This window comes from Anopheles cruzii, chromosome 3, assembly GCF_943734635.1.
Source record: "Anopheles cruzii chromosome 3, idAnoCruzAS_RS32_06, whole genome shotgun sequence".
Taxonomy (NCBI): domain Eukaryota; kingdom Metazoa; phylum Arthropoda; class Insecta; order Diptera; family Culicidae; genus Anopheles; species Anopheles cruzii.
In genome coordinates this window covers 77,892,663-77,919,042 of record NC_069145.1, presented here as the reverse complement: position 1 = coordinate 77,919,042, position 26,380 = coordinate 77,892,663, and the positions used below count along the sequence as shown (strand labels likewise).

The window sequence follows — 26,380 nt, the reverse complement described above, 5'->3', positions numbered from 1 at the left end:
AAGTAAATGGAAAATCGAAAATATTTCAATCAGGAGGGCAAGGAGGCGAAAAATTTCTACCACCTGTCGGATGATGGTGGTGAAACGCACCGTAAGTGTCGCTACCGTTACTGCGTCGTAGCGAGTGCTGCACCGGAAATTATTTCTCTTCCTGTTGATTGTATTCTTACTACCACGGCACAGGAGGCCCTCCAAAACGGCCACCGGTAGGTGTCCGGCAGCGATCGATTCAGCCGTATCTGTCGCCCCAACAGTCGAAATCGTCCAGCAAATCTGGACCTCGGGTGAGAAGCGCTTCGACGGGACGGGATAAGAAGTCGGAGCTTCAGGCTCGGTACTGGGCTTTTCTCTTCGGCAACCTGGATCGCTCGGTATGTATTTGACCAGGTGTCGACCAGGGGTCGTCTATAGCTAACTTCCCTGTTTCCCACAGATCAATGAGATATATAAGACGGTGGAAGGCTACGAGAATCTCTCGTCGTGCAAGGAGACAATATTGGTGCTGGAGAACTATATTAGAGATTTCAAAGCGCTGGCCGAGTGGTTCAAGGTATCGTGGGATTATGAGGCTACGCCCTCGCCACAGAGACCGCTCTCACTGGCGTGGGAAGTGCGCAAGAGTAACCCTGTACCACGTACGTACCTGCGAAGGGATCCGGAATCTCCTAACGTTTTCTAATAATATTCGCCCTCCGCAGGTGTCCGCAAGCCTATTTCCAGCCCGGGAGTGTCCGGTAAATCTAGTCCCAGTTTTTCCGGTAAAAACAGTCCCTGCTCGGCGGCCGAAGATCCGGCCCGTAATTGCTCACCGAGGAAAGCACACTCCTCTACCGAGAGTCTCAACAAGAAAGCTCAGCAACCGACAAAAGCGACCGCCCGAGGTGATCCTTCCGGGCCACCCAGTGATCCTAGCGGAGCCGTCTTCAACTGCGTACCGATAGAATCGTACGTGCTGAAGCTTGATCAGTACACGCAAACGAATCTGGAAGATGAGAATCTTACGTTGGTGGAGTATTTGGAGAAGTACGCCAAACGGGAGGATACCGCCACTATGGCCGTCCCACTGCCCACCGGTGACATCGTGCTGGAGCCGAAAATGGAAGAGAGTCAAAAACCTCAGGACGAGACCTTGGCCGCAAATGTACTGAAGGTGGACGAGAAGAAAGTGCCACAAGATCAAACGAAGCCTCACGATCCAGCGAAAGGCGATCAATCGTTGGCGCGTAAATTGTGTCCAACGAAGTGTGCCCCGATCGGTCCAACGAAAGCTGCGTCCGTTGCGCCCCGCATGGGTCTGGTCGCCGTTAAGTCGGTAGCTTCGCCGGCAAAGGCACCGGCGGTGGCCGGTGTTAAGCCGCGCCCTGGAACCGGCCCATCCGGAGTGGTACGCAAATCGGCCACCGCTTCTGCCGTGGCGCACTCGAACATGAAACAGGCGATTAATCTCCCGAGTAAAAGTGCGACTACTCCGTCCCTGGTTGCGTCGTCATCGGCAAGAAACCGAAATGGCTTAAAACAACCGTATCTGCCAAAGAACGGGTCACTTGGCGGCGGTACGTTGGCCGACCGGTCGCGATTAGCAGTTCGCTCGAAAACGATGATCGAGGTTTCGACGGTGGGTCGAACGAAGTTTATGCCTAACGTTGAAGATTCTCGGAGACGTTCCACTACAAAGCTGTCCTTGCTGGGCAACCGCTCGAAGGAAGACGTACACAGTTCCAGCTCCACCCTGAAGGCTGGATCATCCGAGCGGTTGGGGTCACGTAGTTCTATTACCAACATCGGTGCAGAACGGAAACCACCGCGGGTGCCCGCATCTGCAGGCAGCGCTGGACGGCGTTCGGAACCGAAAACTATGCCATCGTCCGACGTGGCCAACAACGATGGATGGTACACGGTGAAAACTAAGCGTCGATCGAGCTTACTTTGGGCGACGCGCTTCAACCAACCATCGGGTTACGCAAGTCTACCGACGTTGGCACTGCTCGATGAAAACGGTACGAAAATGGAGGAACGACAAAATGAAGCGCCCAAGAAGCCGTCAAGCGCCGCAAACGCGAGTGAAAGCGCACGAGGCCCAAAGCAAGCGCAGCAAAGTGCGGTGGAGAAATCGTCGACAGTAGTGCAATCGAAACCAAACGGACCATCGCAAGCGCCCATTACGTCAGGAGCCACGAAAATGGTTAAATCATCGATAGCTACTGCCCAGCCGGTATTGCCACTGCGGCCGAGCAATGCGAACGTGAAAAGTCGGCAACAAGTGCCTGCCACGGTTAACCGAGTGTCGGTGTCACGGCAAAAGTCCGATCTGACGGGGTTGAAACTGAAAACGCTGCACAAGGAGTTCTTGCGGAGCGAAAAGCTTAAATCCAAGGGCACGGACAAGCCAGAGTCACCGGCGGCGGCTGCTCTGTCGCAGAGTGCCACCGTTGGGCGGAACGCGTCCGACGGTCCAACGGAACCGGAAGTGGACCAAGTAGTGCAGTTCAACAAAGTGGACATGAACATTCAAACGAATCTGGTTACGGCTACCATCGAGAGTTTGTATGCAACGTGCCTGCAGGAAACGAGTGACCTCCCCGGTGGCAAACGAAGGTTGCCGGCCATGAGCAACGGCGAAGCATTGAGCCACAGCACCAGCGACGAGCACGAAGAAGAGCAGGAACGTGACGACATGGAGAGTGATGAGGATCAGCGCAAACTGCTCGAGGAGCAGGAAAGCTTGGAGGCACAGATCCGCGAGCTGGAGAATACGGGTATGTTGGAAGCGAGTAAAATGCGAGTTACGCCCTTTTTAACACAATATTAACCTTTTTTCAGAAATCGATTTCGATACTGAAACGGATGAAACGGATTGCGAGGCAATTATCGACTTTGAGGACACGGACGGTACGGTGGAGAGTGGAACGGATCGAGGGCCGTCGGGTATCGAGGGCGGTACCGTGAACGGGGCCGTTGCCACGGATGAAGACATTACGCTCGAAATGCGCTACGAAGCGGTGCTGGCCGAAATGAGCTGGGTTGAGCGGGCACGTACTTTGGACACCCTGAAGGCCATCGTGGCGCGGCATCCGGGTCGGGCGCAGCAGCTGCACGCCAAACTGTCCAGCCCTTCGCGGCGTCGATCGTTGCATGAGACGTTGAAAAAGTATCAAGCCAAACAGGCGCGTGCTTTGGAGAAGCGACAGGCGCTGCAGAAGGAGAAAGCCCTAAAGATCCAGCAGTTGCTCGCACGCGTTGAGGACGTCAAAGCGGCCAAACAGTGTCTTATCGAAACGAAGCGTCTCCGGATGGAGGAACGGTTGCAACGGGCTGCCGAAAATCGGTCGCAGTATCTGAAGGACAAGATCAAGAAGGCGCACGATGAGGAGGAAAAGCTGAAGGAGATTGCGTTCATCAAGAACTTGGAGGCGCAGAACAAGCGCCTGGACTTCATGGAGTCGTGGAAGGAACAGGAAGTTCGGCTTCAGGACCTCGAGACGGAGCGTCAGAAGCGGGCAGAAGAGAAGGCCGCCAAAGAGGCGGCCGTGGAGCGGCGGCGGCAGGAGATCGAACAGGAGCGCCAGAAGAAGCTGCAGCAGATGAGCGACAATAGACGCGAGCGTGAGAAGCGGGTCGGCAAGATGCAGGAGCAGAAAGAACGCCAGCGGCAAGCGTTGGCCCGTGAGAAGGCGCGCGATCGCGAGGAACGGCTACAGGCCCTGCAGGCGCAGAAGCTCGCTACGACCGAGGAACTGCAGCGGAAGATCATCCAGAAACAACAGGAATCGGCACGGCGGCACGAGGAAAACATTGAGCAAATCCGTCAACGGGCAGTCGAGTTGGCCACCATACCAAGCCGCAGTGCTGATGAGCTGCGGAACGAAGATCACGATGAGGATACTTCGAGCGTCAGCGAGAGGGATGGTTCCGTCGTCGGGGCCGCGTGTAGCGGAGATGGGAAGCGTAGGGTCAACCGGAAAAGGGTGAAAAAGTTGCGCCAAAAACTGACGAGCGCTGCCGAGGAGTATCTGGCCGAGCTGACCCCGCTGGCACCATCGATTCGAAAGCAGAGTCAAGTGCCGAGGCTACTCGGGACCGTCGCGAAGGGAGGCTCCGGCACGCTCGGTGTCGAGAGACCGATCGGTCAGCTGCTGCGCTTGATCGCGAAGGCGGAAGTGGCCGATTTTCAGTCGCTCTGGTTGCTCGACGGTTTGGGAACGATCGCGACGGTGATCGAAAGTGGCCTAAGTCCTGGGACGGACGTTTCCAGAAAGTAGGTGGAATTCGTAACATAATTTAACACTACTAAATAATAAATACCAGATTTTGAGGCCGAATATATGCTCATAAATTCCATTTTTCATCTCTCGTTCCAGGGCTGTTGTTCTTTCGGTGCAGCTTTATCGGAATGCTTGCACGCTGTGTCCGCAAATTGCCCGTCACGCCGTGTTGGGAAGTTCTATACTAATTCTACTAGATGCCCTGCAGACGGCAATGAAGGTACATTTACACCTTTTGCTTACTGACATTTTGTTGATTGAATAAGTTATTTGGGTTTCGTAAATCTTGCGAAACCGATGGGAAATTCCACGAAGGATTCGCCCAACATATTCTCGAATGTGGATCTTGACGGTGGGAAAGTTTCGGCCTTGTTTATACAACCTAGCGTCATTGTTTACTTTAAAGTAATGGTTTTTGTTCGACCGATACGGATATTGTAGCAACACTTTCTAGTGGCGCGCGAATGTATGAATTGCGAACTGAAGCGGATCGGTGGGAAACAATAGTTTGGAGAATGTTTGGTGTATACAAATCGTTTAAAAGACATAAATCGTAAATTATTATTGAATGGTGTGTTGAACGCTGGTCGACAAGATGCTTAATGTTAATGGAACGTGGAATGTATCGTTGATATTTTGGTTGCAATCGCCTTTGTTTTAATCATTGCAGATCAATAACATCTGCAACATTTTTGACAATTTTTCCACGTAAACATTTAATGCGTTTGGTGAAGCTGCAAAAGTGACTTAGTGCAGCTATTTTATCATTAAAAATTAATAATAAAAGTTGTTTGACTGAGGAAACATTTAGGATTGACATTTGCTGTACGATTACTGTCCATCGTTTATTTTGAAAGTATCCTTTTTGATGGAGAAGTTCAAAGTGCAAGTTCATGGCCTACGCTGTTCGCTAGGGAATAAAGTTATCGTCTCTTTTACTTATCATATAGTGTGACAGTGCTTTTGGTTATGTCTCCAAAATGTGATTTGGAACGCAACGAATTTGATGATAATTTTTCCATTTTTACGTTTTCGTTTCGCAAACCCCCTCGAACCGTACCGGTGGCAGACACCGGAAGAAAAGAATGCCCTGTTCCCGGTGGAATTATCGACGGAGCTGATACTCGCGTGCACGGTGGCCCTTTTGCCGACTAGTCCCCCGCCGAAGCAGACGACACACCCAAAGGTTGCGGAACGCCTTCCGGATCTTCTGAGGTAAGTGGGGATGTGGGAAAGCGTTGGCTGTGTTGGTGCACACCTTTGCGGCACCATCACCGCGCAGGATCTCACAAACACATCGCCAAGAAAAATATCTCCCCCTGGGTAAGCTGTGCGATAGTGTGTGAGCGAGCGCCAGGCTCGTCTATATACATTCTTGTTCTACAGAACTATTTACTTCCGAACCGCAGGACTGAGTCGATGGTTACTAGATGGAAAGTCGTCTAGCCCTGTTATCCGTTCGTGCGATGGCGTCCGTGGCTTTAAAATAGATTATGCGTGTGGCTCTGGAGGGTTGATTTCATTGTGAATGGGTCACTAGACACACCTGTTTCGCCCGCCGTGTACTGCTGTTCGTGATGAATCGATGCGCTCCATTTTCAAAAATCAACCATTTTGGCATCAAAAGGATGATTTTAGTTTGACTGTGCAAAAAAGTAAGAGAAAACTTATTCCAAACTAAATCGCAACCCGGAGGCAGTGAATATGAAATTTGCATCACGGAATTCCAGATAAGCATTGCTGACAGAGATTATTTTTGTTTCACTATATAAACGTACATAATGTTTTTACACGCTTTTAACAGGTTAAGGAATATTTTTATGAAGACTAAGGAATCTTTTAATACAAAATGTCCGGTCCAACCTTATAACGTTCAACAGCTGCTTTTGACAACCTGTTTATCTTTGAACTCGAGCGAAAAAAAAAAAACTTTCTAGCGATCCAAAATAGATTATTTTCGTTCAATTCGAATTCATTCAGTAGTTTCAGTGAGGTTCGGAGCAGAACGTAAATGCTGCCGCTTAGCCGGCAGTAGTTCCGTGGCATCCGAGAGACCATATGGGATGCATTTCCCGGGGAAGAGAGTTGATTGATGCGTCGTCGTTTGAGGAAGGAAACAAATAGGCGATCGAAGCCGCTTCTGGGTGGCTGGGCGGTCGTTCGTAAGCCGATCGCGATCCGCGCCGAGATAGTGTGAAGGGGTCTTGAGAAGTTGAAAATTGACAGACAGACAGACACGCAGACGTGGTTCCGGTGCAGACCACACACGGCGTGTCAGCGACGGAAAGTGCATTTTCCAAAGGGCCTTCGAACCATTTGGGCGCGGAAAATAAACTAGTTTGCTTCTAGTTTATTCAATCATACTTTTTCTATGTCAATACAATGTTGCCCACATTGGCGTCACTTTATTAATTTGGATTACTGTTGACGGGCGCGAACGATAAAAAAATCGAACACTTCAAAACACACATTCGACCCCATCGATTGAGTGCATCGGTGCACTTCCAATCAATTTCGACCAATCAGTTACGGTTACTTTACGGGCCCAGCTGACAGTTTTACGAGATGCGCCGGCCAGAAAGAAAACTGCCCTTTCATCACGTTCAATTTATGCTGCTTGTGAAATGAGGCTGATGATGACGATGATGCTGCTGCTGCTGTTGCTGCTGATGCAGGCGCCCGGTGTTTGCGCGGTCCCGGGCCGTGGCCAAGAGATAAAGGACGCGAAGAAAGGTGTAGGCCCCCTTGGACTGCCACCGTACCGCCATTAAACCGTGAAGCGTTGAAAACATGTGTTAACATACTACACATACACACACCGGCCCTGGGACCGGCCGTACCTCTCACGGTGGTATGGTAAAATTCGCTTTTTTCCCTGTCGATTTTCTTCCCATTTTTCCTTCCGCCAAAATGCATAAAATACGAGAAACGCCGCGCACGTCAAGTGGGGAACGCTTGGATGGCGCTTTTGCAGCAGCAACCAGCCGGGTGTGTGTGTGTGTGCGGTGAAACTAATGGACCCTCTCATCGGCAGTCTGGTTAAAAGTACATTTTTAATGCTTCTCAACAATGCGCGGAAAGTGGGGATGATTTGTGAAACGTGCATCATGTGCATATGTCGTCGAGTGGCGGCACCGACCGATGTTGTTTTGGTTTGTGTGCGGAACACTGGGAATGCCGATGACGGCTGATGGCTGCGGCGAGGCGGATCCGGTGCAATCTTTTATTGACGGAAAAATACATTAACAATGTATGGCCGACCGAGGGACCACCGAAGACGGAATTGTTCTTCTTAAAGACATGGAAAGCGTCCTCCATTTGGGGGAAATGAAAAATGGGTATTCCACCACGGCGTCATGCGCAGCATCGATCTGGGCTTATTGGAATATTAATGACACACCCCCGGCTGGGATTGTTGCAACAAAAAAACAAACGGCAGCACCGCTACCATTCGCTTCAGCTCACGTCAGCCCATCCATGAGGAGGCCACTTTTACTCGGCAACATGTTAATTATATCGTAGTTAAATTATAATCGAGAAGACAGATAAAAAAACGTAACGATAATCAACTACCGCGTCGAGGCTCTCGGTAGCATCCTTAATCCACCGACTGTCGCCCCCTTTCGGTGTGTCATCGGTTCTGGCATGATGTAGTGTGAATCCCTGGCACAATAAACTACCGAACTTGCACTACCGAAACCGGGCCGGGCGGAGGAAACTGGAAAACAGGGTGAAAAGTACGAGGGCTGGCGAGGTTTAAAGCGTAGCCCGGCCGCGTTCCCCTCGCCGGCGCTGCTCATCCCGTATCTATTGTTTGCATATGTCACGTTACTGCGCCCAGTTCGCCCAGTGCTCGGTGAGTTTGGGTTTTGCATATGTTGCACTTTACTGGTTCGGAAAGTTTTATCTACCCCGTTCCGTAAAAGGGGTTCGTTCCGGGTGCCGGAACCCGAACCTTCGTGGGCCCGGGGGCAGGTTTTAGGGGTGTGTTGGCACTATCAACTAATGACAAGTAATGTCTGTATCGGGTTGAGTTGATAATTTCTTGCGTTCCGTGATTTAGAGTTCCGTGTTCGGCAAAAAGGGCTCGGAAGGGGGCTGGAAAAAACAACTTCTCGGCCGTCCTGTGGGTTGCGAATGATTCGATTGATGTGTCTATTCCGTCCCCGCTCCGGGGAGGCGTGAGGTAAACCCATAATTTGCGTACCGGCCAACTCGGTGCGCAACTCGACGACCCTCTGCTGAGCGTTCGATCTGTTTTTATTAAGCGATGCCAAAAAGATGGTGAAATTATGACATTCATTGGGGTTTTTATTGGAATTTAGAGAATTTACGAGCAGACGGGGTGTGACGGTGTATCGATTTTAGGTTTAGAGGGCTTATCAACCTTCACCAACATCAGACGTAGAATTTATTTGATCCAAATCTCTAAAGGGGAAATTACATAAAATCATCAATAACTCGAAAGCTAGATTATTTTAGGACCGCGGACCCCCTGATCGAGGTGACAATACGTGCGCGTAATCGACCAAAGTGATCGATGCATAATGTACCCGGCCCGAATTACATCCCAGTTTGATGGACCTCCATTGTTACTTCAAAGCGCGCCTTGACTAAGTCAATAATCCCAATTTCGAAACCGTGGGCTTACGCGGACCCGTTTGGGAGATGCAATTAGTTTATTACTTGCACCCTCGACTCACTCGATAATGCCTTCCAACTTCCATAGCGTGTTGTTGACTATTGGCCATGCCACTGGCTGCCCTGCTGTTATAATTGCTTACCAGGTCCGTCCACCTGAGGACGTGCACAATAGAAAACAAACCAGCCCAGTGTCCCAGGGCCCCGGATTGCCAAAATCCTGGAGCTCCTCCTGTTCTCGTGCTCGCGTCTGGAGGTAACAACACACACGCTGTCCGACGCTCTCCTTCCGGTTTCGCCCACCGAGGGTGCTTCGGTGACCACGGCGGGGGGCGGCTCGGACTCCCCATGGCGCACGGGAACTGATTTTATTTACGCCAGTTGCTAAAAGCGCAAACGAAAGCGCTGCCGCCGCCGCCGCATCGATAAACACGCGGGAGGGAGTCCATTTCATTGGGTCCATTTACGAGATTAAGTCCTCGGACGTTTTGGGCCAATCGGGAGAAATCAACTTATGGTTCATAAATAAAGTGTACAACACTATATTATTACATTATTGTTCTTTTTTTTGGTTGAATTTTGGTTCGGTTCAGCCCCCTATCGGTGGGTGGCCGCAGGACTGATTCCGAGTGTGTATGTTGTTGTGCTGTTGTTGTTTTTTTTGTTTAAATCGGACCACAGGCTCACTTCAAACACGGAACCACCCGCTGGGTTCCGGCAGCATGCTGTTCGCCGCTCGTTGCTCATGCTGCGATACATGGCGCCTCTGAGCGGGGTCGATCGGTGCGGTGCTGTCAGCTTCCGAGAGTTACCCTTCGCCAAAAAAAACGGAACCCGAGCTCTGGAGGCAGCAACAGCACACGGTACTCCAACCGATACGGCCCCCTGGGGAGATGGGCAATCTTTTATTCTCCCATTAGGAAACGATAATCACCTTGGCTGCAGCGAGAGGTCCCTCTCCAGGGTTCCGGCGAGGGCCCGCCCGGCGGGCTTGGGCCTCATGTGGTTTAACGATATAATCAAGATTTGGGCAGTGAGATGTTGTGGTTCGCGACTGCTCCTGCTGCTGCTGACGATGATGATGATCGTCGCTGATGTCTTTATTGAAATTTGACACCTCCAGAGGCACGGTCCCGGTGTGCCGCAAATGCCGTGCACGGATGAGTGGACCCAAAACCCCCTTATGGTGTGCTCTTTTCTCGACTAGATAGTTTATGAATTAGTGGCACGCGCGGCCAACGATTGTACACAGGTGCGCGGCGCGGCTTGAATTGGATGCAAATCGTTGGTGAAATTAGTCTGTACGGAGACGGGTGTCCCTCGAGCAGTGAGGGAAGCTAGCAGAAAAGGATAAAGGATCTGCGGCGTTTATGGGCTATGAGGGCTGGTGACAGAGGATTTTCATCCGGTTACGATCAGGACTGATACGGAGCACTTCTGGACGATATTGTGGAACAAATATAATAAAACAGCTTTTATCAAATGTTGATGATCAGAAAAAGTTGTTGATAGATGAGCAATTTCAGGCAGTTGAAAGATCCTCGGAACTTGAACTTACACTTTTCTTAGTCCGTTGATTAGCACGGCGAAGACAGTTGAGCCAATCGATCCACACTCCGCCAACGAGGCAGCTAAGTCACAATTACCTAAACAATTTGTAGGATCCGAACAGCGTTTAATATCGCATTTAATTGAAAACCAAAACTAAAACGATCCGGTTTTGAGTTTAATGGATGAAACTAAGAATAAAAATTTCCAACATCGAAGTACAAAGTGTTTCGTGATAATTTTCATACATCGATATCAAATCTTATTTGCAGGATTTGACACTGGAAGATCTGCCGCACGGGTCACGAAACCGTTTTCGGCGCGCGTTCCTTGCTGTAACTGCGTATTGCGTAATGCAAAGTATGCCTAACGGTGGTGCCCCTTTTCTTGTATGTTCTTCATTACGGACCCGTGCCTTCCGGTCGGTGGCTCTAACTCTTCTTTCGAGAAAGTAGGTTTTCGGTTGTCGAAAAAGGCTCTCCAGTCCGCTGCTCGTCGGCGTACACGCGTACCGTTTGTGGGAGCTGACAGCATAGCAAATTTAATATTCACCGGGCTGATCCGCAGAAACAACGTCGCAATTGGAGGGCTGTGCTCGGTGCAAGTGCCGGTCCTCTGGTCCTCGGTTTGGTGTTTGCTTTTAGTTAGCGAATCTCGCCCGATCGAGAGGAGAGATGATTCATTCGATATCATTTCAACGGTGCCCGCCCACACGCCCGGCGTCCCCCTCTCTTGGGGTGGGCACGTGAACATCATTAGCATTCTAGCATGGCACCCACAAATCCCGTCCATCGGTAGCGGCGGTGGCGTAGGACGAGTGGTGGTACCAGATATGCGATGAGTTCTTACGTCCACGGGCTCCTCGGTAGCTGCGGTGCGGTGTTTGCTCGGGAAACCGTCTCAGTCTCCGAACGGAACCGCGGCCTTGCTCCGCACCGGTCCCCTGGTCCCCTGGGGGTTTGCAGTGGCCCGATGGGAAACCGAGTGGTTTCGGTTACGGTTGTGTTTCGGTCGGGACGGCGGATAGCCGCGGGAACGCTCCGGGGTTTACCGGAGCGAAAAACTGAACATCAGTTCAAATATTTGGCTTTATCTGGGCCCGCTAATTGAAATTTCACAATTTTCAACCCCGGCCGCCCGGCAACCCACGTTCTGTTGGGTCCGCACCGTGGCCAGACACCACCCAGCGCCTCCGGCGGGCTGCGGTTCGTCGGCACGTGGAAGAGCCGGTACAGCAGCCAGCGCCCCGCCGCAGAAGTCGGAAAAGTTTGGCACCGCCTCACAGTATCAAATCTCAACGTATTGGGAAAATCGGTGAATTATTGTGAAATTTGGTAGTTCCGATCGATCGGTGGCCAGGGCAGGAGTACGCCGCAGTTTTGTCCGTAAGGAAGGTAGATCAGCTATTTTCTAATCAATTTATGATTTTCATTCCTCAGCCGATTTGATGATCCTGGGTGCCGGTCCTGGGCCCAGTTCCGCATTACTTCAGCTTCGGACGGCAGCTTGAATCGAAAGCGTCCGGAAAGGCGTCGCGTGCGCATCTTTCGCTGCGTACGCGGTGCGTTGCTCGCGGAGGGTTAAGCACCGGCTCCGACCTTATGTTTATCCACTTGAGTGGCCGCCCGACGTCTGCTTCTGCCAAGCCGTCTGGCCTACGTTTTCCGGTTTGTCGCATCCATTGTGTGTCTCAGCTCGGAAGGGCTGCAAAGCTGCGAACTGTGGGCGTTTGGCTTTCCCAACATCGTCCAATATTTCAAGCCAATAAATGCTGTATCTTAACAAGATTGTCAATACGATCAACAGATTGCCAGAGAGTCTGCCATTGCCATTAATCTGCCATTTCCGAATCGTGTTTTTTTTAGACGTAGAATAGAGTATTGAGTAGTTGAGAGTTGAGTCATCTCTAAAATTACTTCGCTCAGTAAGGATACTTACCCTCTAAACATGGTCCATGATCATCTAGTAAAATAATGACACTCTGATTGGTACGCTTCGTCCCACTGTGTGCCGGTCGGATTGACACACCAGGCAAGGCGCCACACCCGGGTGCCGGAACGGAGCGTTTCCTTCGCCCCGAGACTCCCGAGTTGCCGGGGGAAAGTCCCTGAACGGCAACATCCCTGAACGGCAACGTCCCTGACCAGACCCGAAGCGGCTGCCCGATCGGGGCACAATGGATTGGCACTCGAAAATCACTCGGCGGTAAAATAGCACATGGTATAATTGTAAATCAATACCCAAACGGCCACCGATGTTGGCGACTGTCGTCTTTGTGCGTGCGATGTGCTGTGGAGGGTGTCGCCGTGTGGCCATGCACACGCAACCCCGGCAAGTTGGCTTTGTTGTTTTATTCAACGAGCGAGGGGGAGTGCTTCGAGGCTGGAGTTGGTCATTGTTGCCGAACCGAGATGTGTCCGTCCCCTAGCAGCCCCTTAGCGATCCCGTTTCGGCCACAAATCCGTGCCCTTCGAATGGTTTGCGTGCTGTGAGGGCTCTCGGGACACTGACCACTTTGGAACTGTGACGAAGAACCGAGGACAACAGCACACGGTGCGTCGATCGGTGGTCGGGATTGCTGTGGAAGATGGTGCGCTATCGTCAGCAATTAACAGGATGTGCATACATCCTTCACGATGCTTCTAATCGTTGCAAAATGACCAAGCAGCAGAACGGCGCTCATCAAGGGCAACCTTCCTTATTTCTTAATCGTACTTGGCACGATTACGACCATGATATTAGTTGATGTGATTTGCATGAAACAGATCTTTTAAGATTCGATCGCCAACGCACCTTTCGTTCGATTTCAAGGTTCGAAATTTCAATTATCAATTGACCAATTGATAATTTATTTAATTTGTGTGTGCGATTTAAAAAAAGGTTTTCTTTCAGAAAAACCGGACGGATTAAAAATTTTAAAAATTAATAAGCAACAAATAAACGTTTCGGTTGGCTGGTGATCGCCAGATCTTCCACATTACTACCAACATCCGAGCTTAGCAGGTCTTACTCTTAACCAAACGGATAACGTTTCTTCTGATTAAAAAACTCAATTTTATTATTCAAACCCCCTGCGGATGGGTAACACACTCTTCTGCGGTCCACTGCAATGGTCTCGGCGCTACGAACGGTGGGCCCTCGGCGAATAACGGACTCGCTGCTCATGTTGCTATAATGAAACGAAACAGTAATCTCTCGCGGCTAGATAAACTCGACAGGCTCCATTAAAAGCAAAAAAAAGAAACACAAATCGAACATATAATTTAAATCCACGCTCGGTTTGTTTACATTATCGCCAGTCAGAGCAGGGTCTAAGGTTGCGGCCGCCAGCACATGGTTTCTCATCGGGATGCATTAATATTCATAATAATTAAATCCATCTCCCAAATGGTTGTGGTGGGATTGAGCAAATAAAAATGGCACCAAATGGAAAGAAAACATCATCGACAACACTATGTCAAACTAGGTTCTGATCGTGTGATCGCGTAAAAAAAAAGGGCCGGCAAATAAATACCACCGGCCACGGGTGCGGAACTAAATCCGGTACGAAGCAGCCAACCGGCGTTAGTTTGTATTCAAATTACTAAGCCGATTACGAAAGTGGACGATAATTGAAATGGAGCATTATTGAAGCGCCGGAGGTTTGTTGTAACCGAGTGCGTTAGTTTGCGTTCGGGATGAACGTAATCGACGAAATCTAAACGAAACATTACCACACTCAACCGTACGCCATGACCAATAGAACAATCCATTATGTTGTGCTTCATTTAGTTTACGAATATGTTTTCGCTTTGACCAGAAAGTTAACACTTTGTTGAGAAATCGTCCCAATTTGTTTAAACAATGTAACCATCACCCAATTATGTAGCCATTTGGGACTGTAAGTGACGTGGAAAAGTGAGTAAATTACCTCGACTGTCTATAGTCTCGTCAAACGCATCTGAAAAGAGCATCATTTTGCCCGAGGTATCACGTATTGTCCAGATACGTTCTTGTTGCTTTTAGTAACACCGCAAGCCGCATGCGGTACTCCCCATGCTTCTGGACGGTCCACCGCGAAAGGCTTCATTTTGGGCAGCTTAACATCGAAGGCTAATGCCGCTGGTCCTCTTTTGCATACAAATTATGGGTTTGTTTTAAATCCCTACCAAAATAAACACTGACCGACCGACGGACAGAGGACCGTGCCGAGCTGTGACCGTTCTAATGTTTACCCATGGTCATTGCGCAAGCGGCCGAGGGGCCCCTTGGCACGAGCATTTCGGTGGCGAATGTTTGCGAAATTGTGTGTAACCCTTTTTTTCTGTTGTAGGGCCCAACAGGTCCTCTTTTTCAGACGAAAGGGCAAGGAGAATAAATAAGGCGACCGTTTCTGGTTTTGAAGCAGAAAAAAAGATTTTCAGGCGGCGACGATGGCTAGCAACGCCACCGCCTTGGGCGTAACTGTGCCCGTGAATAAATAGTACGCTCCGGAGAGAGATAAAAGAAGGGTTTTATGGGAAAAGGAAGTAAACATATTTTTTTGCGCAATCACAAGACACCGTTTGCAAATGAGCCTCGAGGGCAGAGATTCGTCGTCACGAAAGAGTCTGAAAATTAGTTAATGACTAGATGCTGGATGGGAGTGCTGGGCAGATCCTTTTTGGGACCGACGGAACGATGGACCATCGAATCGAACCACGGACACGTCTGTTGCTGATCTCAAGTGGCTCACCGAGGATAAGAAGGGGTCTGCGGCACAGCTAAAGGACTGTCCGGACCGGAGGAGCCCCTTTTCATTCGCGGTGTCAACTCTCCGGCAACCTCGAGGCTCGGGGCGGTGCGTAAATAGAGCTGTTTTTGTTTACCTATGTCATATGTTAATTCTTCACAACTGATTATGCTGTTTGCAGTCCTCTTGTTACACTTGATTGCAGCTGACAGGCTACCCACGAGCCGGTGTGCCCGAATCTCGGCTCGGCTCGGCCACCGTTGGCGGAAAGTGCGTGAATTCACGTCAGGGCATGGCGGTGGCGATAGGGGACTGCACATGCTGATATTTTCCGCCGGATTCCGCTCTGTGTTTGCACTTTTCTGCGCATTAGCTCGGCGCTGTCAAGTGTCAACTGTCAACTGTGTTCCACTAGCGCAACCCCTTCACGTATCGGTGGCGACCGTCCAAGCGGCGACCCTCTGGCAAGAAGTAGAAAAAAACGGTCCACACCCCTATTAACTGCTCGTTGGCGCGTTGATTCGGTGTCAGCGGTTGAGATTCTAAAGCGTAACTGGATTTTTTTGGTGGTGCGTTCTCCGTGCTTCGATTTCTTCACAAGTCGCTGGAATTGGAAAAGTGGAAAACCTTTTCAAAACAGAACACAGGGGCACACGGGAGGCGCGATTAGTAAGAGCAATCCGTCTCTGCCGGGTTTCATTGCCGAGCCGTAAGTCTTAATGCCTCCAGGGAGGGCCAAGTGGAATAATGTAGCCCAGCGGCTGGCTGGGTTTCAAATTTAATCCCTCTTACCCTTTCGGAGGGGCGTTAATGCTTTTTGACATCAAAACTGCAATTTTAAAATTGAAATATAATTAATTAGGTCGCGTTTGATGTGATTATTGGCGATGGTTTCTGTTGCTTTAGGGGAAGGATGTTTCTTTCGTACTTAAATTTAAATATTTCAATATTTAAATGCTCTTCATCGCTTTGTGTATCCTGTTCCTTGCAGCTACATCGTGAGCACGGGACTCATCGAGACGCTAGTGAAGCCGATCAGCAGCGTGCAGGAAGCGATCGAGAATCAGACCAGCCTCGTGCTATCGTTGCTCGCATCGCTCGGGCTGCTCACCAAGTTGGTGGAAATTTGTCCTAAAGGTACGATCGCATTTACGATCGCACGGTCTGTGCGAGTTCGTGCGTACATTCATGCCCCAGGCAACCATATTAATTACTACTCCTTTCTGTTCGGTTCCCTTGCTTCACAGGCCCCGATGTTACCAGACTGCTGCAAACGGCCCAAAGCACCGAGCTGTTCGGGACGGTGTCGCTACTGTACGCGGCGATCGTGCCTATCGGTAAGATGATCGTTAGCAGGACAAATAAGGATCAAGTCGGGCCCGAAAAAAAAACCCACCGACATCGCAAGAACAGAAGCCAGCGAACGTGAGAATGGCTTAATTTGAGCAATTTACTAATCTCCTTTGAAACACCGTGCCGACGTGCATCCTGGGCGCGCCCGGTTCGGGCGGACGATAATCTTGCTCGCCGTTTGTTGACCATACATCATGCGATTGCTAATCATTTACGCCGACATGGGCTTTTTCGTCATGCCGGCCGGGTCCGGATCGTTGTGTCTGGTACCGGAAATGGCTTCATTTAATTAACAGATAAAGCCCAGCGTCACGAAGTTAGCGGCCGCGGCAGCGGCGGCGGTCGTTGGGCCGCTTTACTTCACCATGGATTTTTATCCCGTTCTTTCCGGGAAGAGATTGACCGGCGCAGGAAATGGTTGGCCAACAACAATCAAGCCGAGGTCGAGCAGAGCTTTCTCATACGCAACGCGGCCTCCGAATGCCGAGTAACCCCGCGGCATGTGGTGGCGGCACCGTCGCCGTCACAAAGTGTCTCCGTTGGACTCATTCCGTTGTACCCCTTTCTGGTGGGCGCTTCTTTCGTTTTGCAGGTGAAAGCATTCCACCGAGGACGACTTCGCTGGCGGCGGCCACTTTTAATCTTCTGGTGACCTTTGCCAACCTGGACATCGAAGCGTTCCAGGTAAGTGGGCCCAGCAGCCGGGTGGCAGCGGCGGGTTAGCAGAGACGGTCTGGTTTCGTTTCGGTTTCGGTTTAGTTTTATGGCGTGATTTTACTGTTTCCGCTTACTTTCATTGTATACCGGTGGTGCCCATTCATGATACGATTTCTCAGCGTCCGTTTGATGAATGAAATTCTCTCCCAACGCGCCGGCCCACGGGGGTCCATTAGCACGTGACTTTGGAAGGGTTACGATTCGTATCCGTTTGCCGGCGCCGAATATTGCCTTTTCGCGTGCAGTACTTGTCGTAAAGCCGGGTTTATGGGACCGCTCCGTTCGCCCAAGTGAAACAGATAGCAATCATTTTTGCTGTGACTTGTTGAATTATCTATAAGAAGTAAAAAATATGACAGCAACGGCAGGATGCTAAAAGGATTCTGGTGGATAGAGTTTAAGAATAAACCTAGATTAGGAATTAGAATGACCCCCGGGAGAACGGAGAATCTTAGAAAGCTTCCGTTTATAGCAGCACTTAGTTAGCGACAAGAGCGACCCGTTTGCTATCGATCGTTTATGGCTCGACTGTCGTCGTCTGGTGCAGGAGAGTTGAACCACTCGTCTCGACTCGAGTTTAATTAGCGCGTCCTTTGCGTTGAGTTTGAAAATATTTACCTTTACCGCGTTGGAGTAACTTGTGATTGAATTTCGGCTTTCGGCCTCACCGGCACTCGAGAAGTGCTTCTGTTTTCCCGTGATTTCCCGGGGCGGAACGTAAATAAACTTTCATCCCTTTCGTGCCGTTGTTTATCGACCAACAACCTGTCGACGTCCGTCGACGTTCTTTGCCGGTGTTTGCGACACCACGGAAAGAGCTTTGGTGGCTGAAATCGGTCAACGCAAACTTCAGCAAATCTATGACCGACCTTTGGGGCGTTAGTGAAATGGAAGGTTTGTGTCTGATTCGGACATACCACCTCGAATCGTGGGGACGCTGTTGACGTTTGCGCAGTGGCTAACATTTGATCGAAAATCAATTTGAAACAATTTTTCCTACCCGCCTGACTTTAACGTGCCGATCGTTTTCTCTCAACAGGCAGTATTAACGCAACAAACGGTATCGCTCAAGTTCCTCGACGTCATCAGTATCCTACTGCAGTACTGTGTCCCGAAGGCGGACGTGAAAAGTGAAACACAGACTGTGATAATCGACCTAACGGCCACGTTGGGTTTCTTCTGTGCCAATAATAAAACCAACCAGGTAAGTGAACGCTGCTTCGAGTTGTCCGTACCGCGGGGGGAGGTGTGTGGTTGTCCTATAGTAGCCCTATAGCATCGATCGCTGGCCGCGGGGGTCCATTACATTTGGACGGAATGTGTGGCTCCACTTATCTCTTAACAATGCGTCCCGCTGGCGCCATTTTGAATACCGAACCCGCGAGCTATCGGCGGCTAGGCGGGCGGTTTTTCATCCTCTTCTTCTTGTAACGCCAACGCTCGGCCAACGAGCCTACCGACCCGTGGCATTGGCAATCATACTTTTACGACGGATTCGGGTGTTCTTTTTCTTCGCTCCCTTTTAATTTGGGCCCGACAGTGGCCCCGGCCGGTGCCGGCGGTGTTGTTGGTGGCCGAAACCTAGCGCAGCCGAAAGAAACAATGGCACCGAAAAAGTTTTAACCGGCCCAGCCCGCCACCAGGTGGGAGTGATGGCCGGCCCTGTGGACCTCCGAGAAGAACGGGTTCCTGGGGCTAGAGTTCTTGCCATGGCTTTCCATTAGCCTTTTAGGTGCCGCAATAATTTTCCCGATCTAAATTACTTTTATGACTTGTGGATTCCGCCCGGCCGGCCGGCCGCGCTCGCTCGCCTGGCTGCACTCAACGTGCGCCTAATCTAACTTTTACATATCTATATGTGTGTATAGTTTATGTTTTCCGCCATCCATGAAGTTCCGCTGGTCGGCTTCCCGTTGGTTCTCCGTTTCGTCGGTCTCTCTCTCTCGCGCTGTCTTGCCATTGGCCGGCCATTTTCTTCTCCTGCGGCCTTCTAAGCCTTCTCCAAAGTCGCCGAAAAGAAGGTGCACGCCGCCAAAAGATCGCGCACAGGGAGCTGCTCCCCCCGCACAGGCCCTCCGGAGTGCCGCCGTCGAGTCGAGCCTCTCTTACATCTTTCCGATCACCAACCGGCCGAAGTCGAAGGCCGCCATTGTCCTCTGGCTTTGGGGTATCTTGCCCCCGCGATCGGCGTAGAAGTTAAGACTCACGATGGCTGGCGGGCGGGCCGTGTTGTGTATATCGCCATAACAAAACGTATTATTATCTGCTGTTCCCTTTTTTGCTTGCTCCGTTCCGTAGCCGCCGGGCCTGTCAGCCGCGGTCGGTCGGTGTCTGCGTCTGCGGCTTTGGCAGGCTCCGTTGGCGCTCGCCTCACCGTATCACCAGAGGCTGCCTACCAAATTGGCCAATTCCGCGTTGGATCACAGTGTGGGCACTCCGTTAGAAGGTTAGAGTGCCGATATACTATGTTTTTGATGATCGATCAAGATGGGCGGTGCACGGCCACTCGTGGGTGAGTTCTAGCGAAGGACGCTAATTGCCCTTTGATGTCCTCATAACCATCGAGATCTGGCGGACTGCGAATGCACGGTGGCCAGGTACCGCACTATCTGGACTAGGTCCTGCTCTCTCAAGTTCCTCAAGTCCGTGCGTTAGAACCTTTGATACTCTTTCCGACCGACGTATGCGTTGAGTTGAAAAGACCTACACAATAATTAGAGGAAATCGGCCCACAACCGGAGGTCGTGTCGGGTCGTGATGCCCGATCCGCTCCGCGCCATTATGATCGCCGGAACACACGATGGATACGATGGGCGTATGGACTACCACCAGCGCCAGTGCAACTAACGACCGCCATGTCAGATGTCCGATTGCTTTGCGCTTCGTCATCGTCCCGATTCCGGCCGTCTGATAAGTCGGTAACCACACTCGACCCGGCCAGCGAACGATGAAAATATTTTGGTTTACTCTGCGCGGCGGTGCATCTCTCGTGCACTGTAATTTGTCGGGTCTGCCGACCATTAAACCGTGGGTACGGTTCCATGACTAGGCACGAACGGATGGTACCGGGGCGGCGATGCGATGTCATTTTGCAATCCTAAAGAGGCTTAGATTATACACAGATCACAGGCGAAGGCGTGTAGTGTATAAATTGTAGTACAGTTACTCCAATGTGGATTTGGGTTCTCTTGTTTCTATTCCTTGCAGGATCTGCTCACATCGGATCAGTACACGTGCGTGCTCAAGAGTCTTGCCAAGCTGCCCAAACAGTTCGATGTCATAACGTACCCGACGTTGGTTTCGGTATTACACGACAATCCGAGCGCAAGCACCGTGGTCGGCAGGGACTTTAACGTTGAGGTAAGTGTCGGCCGGCTCGCGGGACGTTAGACGCGGGTTTCGGTTTATCGCGCAAAATTAAAATTTTAATCTCCACCCGGCCGTCCCATCAAAACTCGTGAGTATTCGCGAGCTTTCCGTTTTTATCTGATCGTGGCGCTAGTTAATTACCCGAAAAGTGTTTTGCCCATTGCTGCCCGTGAAGGAATGGCAAATTGGAGACTCATTTTGGGGACTCGTTTTGTTGCTTCGGGCTTGAGGCCCACCTTTCGCTAATGACACGCGGTCGGTCGACAAACGCTTTGCATTAAAGCATTATTTAACTCCTTTTCTCACTCTCTGTTTTATGTGTTTTTTTCCATGTACCGGGTTTGGCGTAACATCGCGTTTGCGATGGTTGGTGGTCGGCGGTGCATTTCGTGACCGGTCGCGCCCTGTCTGTGGCGGCACGTCGTCCATCATCGGGTGTAGCTGCTGGAGGAGTATAAACGCTCCGATATGGCAAAGAAGAATCGAATCGTGTGCCTATTGCTGTAGTCGATCCGCGCGAAGAAGGCCCAGAACCGTCCGCAAGGCCAAAACCCGTAAAGGGGTTCCCTTCGGCCGGGTACACTTTTGCACATCGCATCGCGGCGAATGTGCTATCATCTTGATGGGCACGCATGGGAGGAAGATTGTTTTGGGACATAAAATCGTGGGCTCGTAATTTGGTCGTCGCGCTAAAGAAGAAAAGTTGCCGACTGGGACGAGACCGGTCACCGCCAGACGCTCTCGAAGAACCGAATGGCTAACGGACGCGGTCACGGCGGGCAGCTATAAAGGTGAGCTGTGAGCTTCACCCCGCGGGAGCGTTAAAACGAACGTCCGAGTTCTGGGACATCCAAAACCTGCCCTGCTCGGTCCTGCCCTGCCCGTGCGCATCATTTGTGATCGTTAAAGCAACGTCTCTATATCTGCAAAAGCAATCAGTACCGTAGGTTAGTCTCGCGAGTTTTACGACACGAACGCAAACGAAAGGTGGAAAATTACCGAAACAAAATCCGAATTTGAACAATCTGTAAGTAAAAACAAGGAAATTAAACCCCAGTGTCTTGTAAGACAAGGCGCACGTTTGGTGGTGCATCGAAACGATACGCCAAAGTACAGGCATGCATGAACTCATCCGTGACTTTCGATGCATTTGATGCGCGTTCGTGTCGCGAGACATATCGCACAAAACTTAACTTCTACTACTAACGCGGCGCATTACCGTTCAGCGCATCAGCACCTTTTGCTAGGCCGCTGACGATAGCTGGCCATACACGAGTCGAGTCGGAATTCGAATACATAACTACACTGTGATTAATCTTTAGCATGTAGTCAACCAAGGTAGTAAGGTAAAGCCCTCCACTAACTGATTCAAATAAGGCAAACCTGGCAGCGTACAGTGAGGCAACTAAAACTATCACACACTAGGTAGAGCCATCAGTCCAACAGTAATCTCTAAATTACACTTTTTTTTAAATTCAAAGCTCTTTTTATCGCCCATCTGGCACGGGCTATAGTTTAAACTTGAAGATCTTACTCCTCATCGCGCAAACATTGAAAGATAAAAATTGCCAATGTTCGTTCTATTTTGCAGCGCAGTGATCCCAATGAACAATAAACTGAATGCAACTCTGCTTTTTGTACTTACGAAAGTGAACTTGTCGATTCGTGGATTGAAGAAAGAAATGAACGCGTGAAGGTGTGAACCCGACGTAGAATGTGATGTGATGTGTAGCTGTATGTATACCAACTTTCTCACTCCTTTCGCCTGTGATCTTTAATTGCTCCAAACCGATCGACCGAAACGAAGGTTATGCTGATTGCAAACAGCTTTCCAGCGGCTGTGCTTGCATCAAATTATGCTAATTGCGAATCATACGGACTATATCGCAAGAATTGAACTAAGCTGATTAATGTTGTTCAGCGTGTAGCGTGCGTTCGTCGCGATTGGATCACGAATCTTCACATCGCTGTCCATCGCTAGACGGATTAGCGAGTTTGACCATTGGTCATCCAAACCCCAGGTCTGACCATCGGGTGCTGAGTATAATCATTGCGATTAGTTTGCAAATTTAGCCTCACTTTGATGTAGGCAATTCGGCCGGCTGGCCAGCGGCCAGCGTGTAGGTGTGAAGCAGTGGACACATTAAACACTTCACACCGTGTGCGTGGATTAACTGTAATCCCTTCAGTCCAGTCGCCGGTCTCGCTGTTTTGACCCGTATTTGACCGCCATCCAAATAATAATCGTCATCTCCCGCGTCGCACACTCGTGGCGTCTCGCCAGTGCGCCCGGCACCCGGACACGTGTCACTGACGAGAATGGGTGTGATAATTTGGTTAATTGTTTCCGAGTGTGCAGCCGTCCGTGACGATTATTGTTACCATTATTGCCATTTTTTGCTCCTTCGGAAGGAGGACCTCCTTCCGAAAACCATTTCCACACGCTCACGGCGGGGGTTCAGTGAACCGTTTCCGAAGCAATCGGATTCACGGCCCGTAGGGCTATGTTTTGCGCATATAAAAATTGTGTCCACCCCGACGCGACGGGCAGAGCGACTGAAGCGAAGCGGCTAAAAAAGAAAACACCAGAAGCGAGTGCAGCAGGGGAAGAATAAAGAAAGGAATTGTCGGTTTCCTTATTTTAAGTCCCGGCTTCCTTCTACATTTCCCATGCCGAGGGCAAAATACGTACCGAAGGAAAGCGCGACGACGACGCCAGCGTTTCCCGAGTTGCTTTTATTCCACCCCACGCATTTTGCTCGGTGGGATGCTGCGGAGCCGTTCCCCGTGCGTCAAACCTGCCGCAGACTTCGTTGAGAAGATCAGTGCGGGCAAGTGAATTTTCGGGGCCTTCGGAGTGTCGACGGGCGCTACTTGAAAATCTCGATAATGAAATTCATCTAATCTTCTTTACTTTTTCTCTTCACTTGCTCAGTGTGTGTGTGTGTGTGTTGCACAAACAGCAAACGCAAATGCTTGGGCATGTGTACCGATCCTGCCGGCTAGAAAAGGACACGTTCCACCCCCGGGGGTTGAAAGAGGGTGCAATATTGTTATTTTCTTTCCGTTTTCGTGGAAGCCCTTCGCGTTGCACTTTTCGCAGTGGTGTTCGCCTAATTCGATAATGAGAGTGATTAGATTATAATCCCGTTTGTTCGATGATTTGCGCGGAGGAATTGCACGGAGATTAGCGGGCGTCGATAGGGCCATCCGACTAGTGGCTAACGCCAAGCGTGGCATTTGTTGCTTATTTTGCTTATTTACAAACATTACTTCTAGAATGAAACCTTGCTCGGAAAATGTAATGTTTGAAACCATTTTCGTTACAATTGTTTGAGGCGATCACTATCCATATTTTCGCTTCCAATCGCCAGCGGGCGTTACTGGGCAAATTTTAACATTTTCTGGTGCTACTACTAGCCCCAGCTCAGTTTGAGTGTAATAATTTCCGACACTTTCGTGCCAAGCGAGCGGGAAACGCTAATGTCTGCGTTGCACATTATCATACTGTCCCAGGAAAAGGGGACGAATGCTATCGCTGCACGGTTGGCGGGATGTGCAATAATTGAATCAAAGTAAACATTCGTTTCTATTAGCGTCATCGCCATGGCACCGAGAGGGCCATTTGCACGGTAATAAGTTGATAGTTTCAGGACTCGCAAGATGTCTCGGCTTCTTCGCAGGGCCGTCCTCTCTATGTTTGCCTAAATTGGTGAGGCGTTTCGTTCGGTGAAGCGAATCGTAAATCATCGAAACAGAGGCCTCGTAGATGAAAATCCATTTTTTAATGCCTTTTATTAAATGCTCATTTATCTCTACGCGGCTAGAAAGGGGCCATAAAGCGGGGCTTTTAAGCGGGACATCTTCACTAAACGGCTCGGCCCCATTCTCTTTGCTGCGGCCCGGGGCACCGTTCAATAAATGTCTATCGCTCAATCAAAAACGCGTTCCGTTCGGGGCCAATCCCAATCACGTGTGGGCGTCGTCCTTCGCGTCGGAGTGCCCTCGCGGGCCGCTCCACGGCAAACGGCCGAAGGTGCCGAAGGATAAAATTTACACCCAATCCGGTCCAGCGGTCCCGGTCCAACCGGGGGCGCTGAAATACGCTGACAACGTCTACGGTTCTTCGTCTCCGGTTGATTGAATTAGGATCCGGGCCCGGACAATCCGGTGGATCCCGATCCGTTCCCGGACGGTTCTAGCTGGCAGTAGGCACTAAGCCGAGCCTCGGTCGATGTTTTAAATTTGATGATATGCAAGACTCGGCGGCTGGCTGACGTGATCTCATCTTTGCGGCACGGTTCAAACGTGCGTAAGAGAGAGAGAGATCGGCCCATTAGATTGGTGCGCTGCGGCATCGAGGGTCCTAGGACCGATTTGGCCGTCTTTCGGGATGTGCTTGTGGCTCCGCTCAGTGATGATTTTATGTCGATTTGTTGAAACACAGCCCTTCAAGGGTTGGCTTCAAGGCTTTTCTTGCCGGCATCAGAAATCATTGATCGCCATTTTCCGTTTTCGGGATCGAGTCCCACCGAAGAGTTTCTTGACTTTCTATCGCCGACCCGCAAACGTTCCATCGATCGCCCATCGAGCACCAGGATCGGCTGATTGGTTTCGATTTAATTTCATTAGCTCTAATGCACCGCGCCCGATGCACGATGATCCGACCCGGGGGCGTGGGTGAAGGCGGAAGAATTATGTAACAAAAAACATTGCCCCATCGGGGTTCCGATTGGCTTTATGCGGGTGCAACTCAAGTCTCGCCTATTAGCGGCTTATCCTTCCATTTGTTTTTCCAACTCGCACTCAAATTGCCATCTTGCCGTGCGCTCCTGTGTTTGTTTGTCGTTGTTTGTGGATGTGCTCGGCCCAGGAACCAAAAAGGTAATTGTAGGTGCACTCGACGGTGCTTTTTTTCCTGCACGTTCGTCGACGCTACTCACAGCGAGGTCCTTGGGGAAGGTTTGTTTATCCTTTGGGCCAATTCCGTAGCCCAAGTCGGTGAAGGCGGCGGCCTCCACACCGGAGCGAAGAAAATGATAGCTTTGATGTTTGGTGCTGGCCGGGCATGGGAAATCGAACGTACTCGAGGCACTCTCGGCTCGGGGAGAATAGAAGCGTCTTGGCCGAGACGTTGATTGCCTAGAACGCATTGTCTACGGAGAAAAATCTTCCCGACACACCACCACGCCGCAGCAAAAGCTTTTAAGGTCCATTTTCAAAAATTAATACCAATTTTCAACTATTTATAGACGGTCCCTGCGTTCGCCCGGAAGGAGAGTGGGCCAGAGACGTGAAGCATAAAACTGGCTACCAACGGGGCCACATAGGAGGAGGTCTCCTTTGATTCGATTCCGCGGCCGTTCGATTTGTTCGACATGCTCTGTATCGTATCGGGACCACATCTCTTTTCGTTGTATTTTTTTTTTGGTTTTTGCTTCTCGCTTGATGCTCTTGTTCCTGACAATAAATTTCAAATGACGGTTGCGGTCTCGGCGGCGATGCCGGATGGAAAGCATTGTGCGCGCGGTTGACGGAATGATGTTGCGCATTTGCGGCTCAGTTTGTAATGCATAAAAAGGCAAATATGGAGAGCTCAGCTCCGGAGCTGGAGGTTCGGAATGAAATGCAAAAAAGTGTCGGTTGAGGCGGAGGCGGAAAAAATGGTAGACTGGTAGACGGGTGGCGGGTGGTGGTCCCGGGTGGTTGTCGGTGGCGGCGGGCACTTGAGGAGGATTCAAATAATATATAATTAAAACTAAAAGCATTCCTTCCACCA

At 50.4% G+C, this 26,380-nt stretch overlaps 1 protein-coding gene across 1 annotated transcript; it reads left to right on the top strand.

Annotated features, from left to right (window-relative positions):
* Positions 1-21,115, top strand: LOC128272132 (S phase cyclin A-associated protein in the endoplasmic reticulum). Its single transcript, XM_053009881.1, has 13 exons — positions 1-91; positions 184-371; positions 434-635; positions 699-2,756; positions 2,821-4,255; positions 4,359-4,482; positions 5,332-5,477; positions 16,154-16,299; positions 16,410-16,499; positions 17,108-17,199; positions 18,272-18,436; positions 20,440-20,592; positions 21,043-21,115. Exons 1-13 carry the CDS (start codon positions 7-9, stop codon positions 21,106-21,108), a joined length of 4,950 nt encoding a protein of 1,649 aa, XP_052865841.1. The 5' UTR covers positions 1-6; the 3' UTR covers positions 21,109-21,115.
* Positions 21,116-26,380: the final 5,265 nt, after the last annotated feature.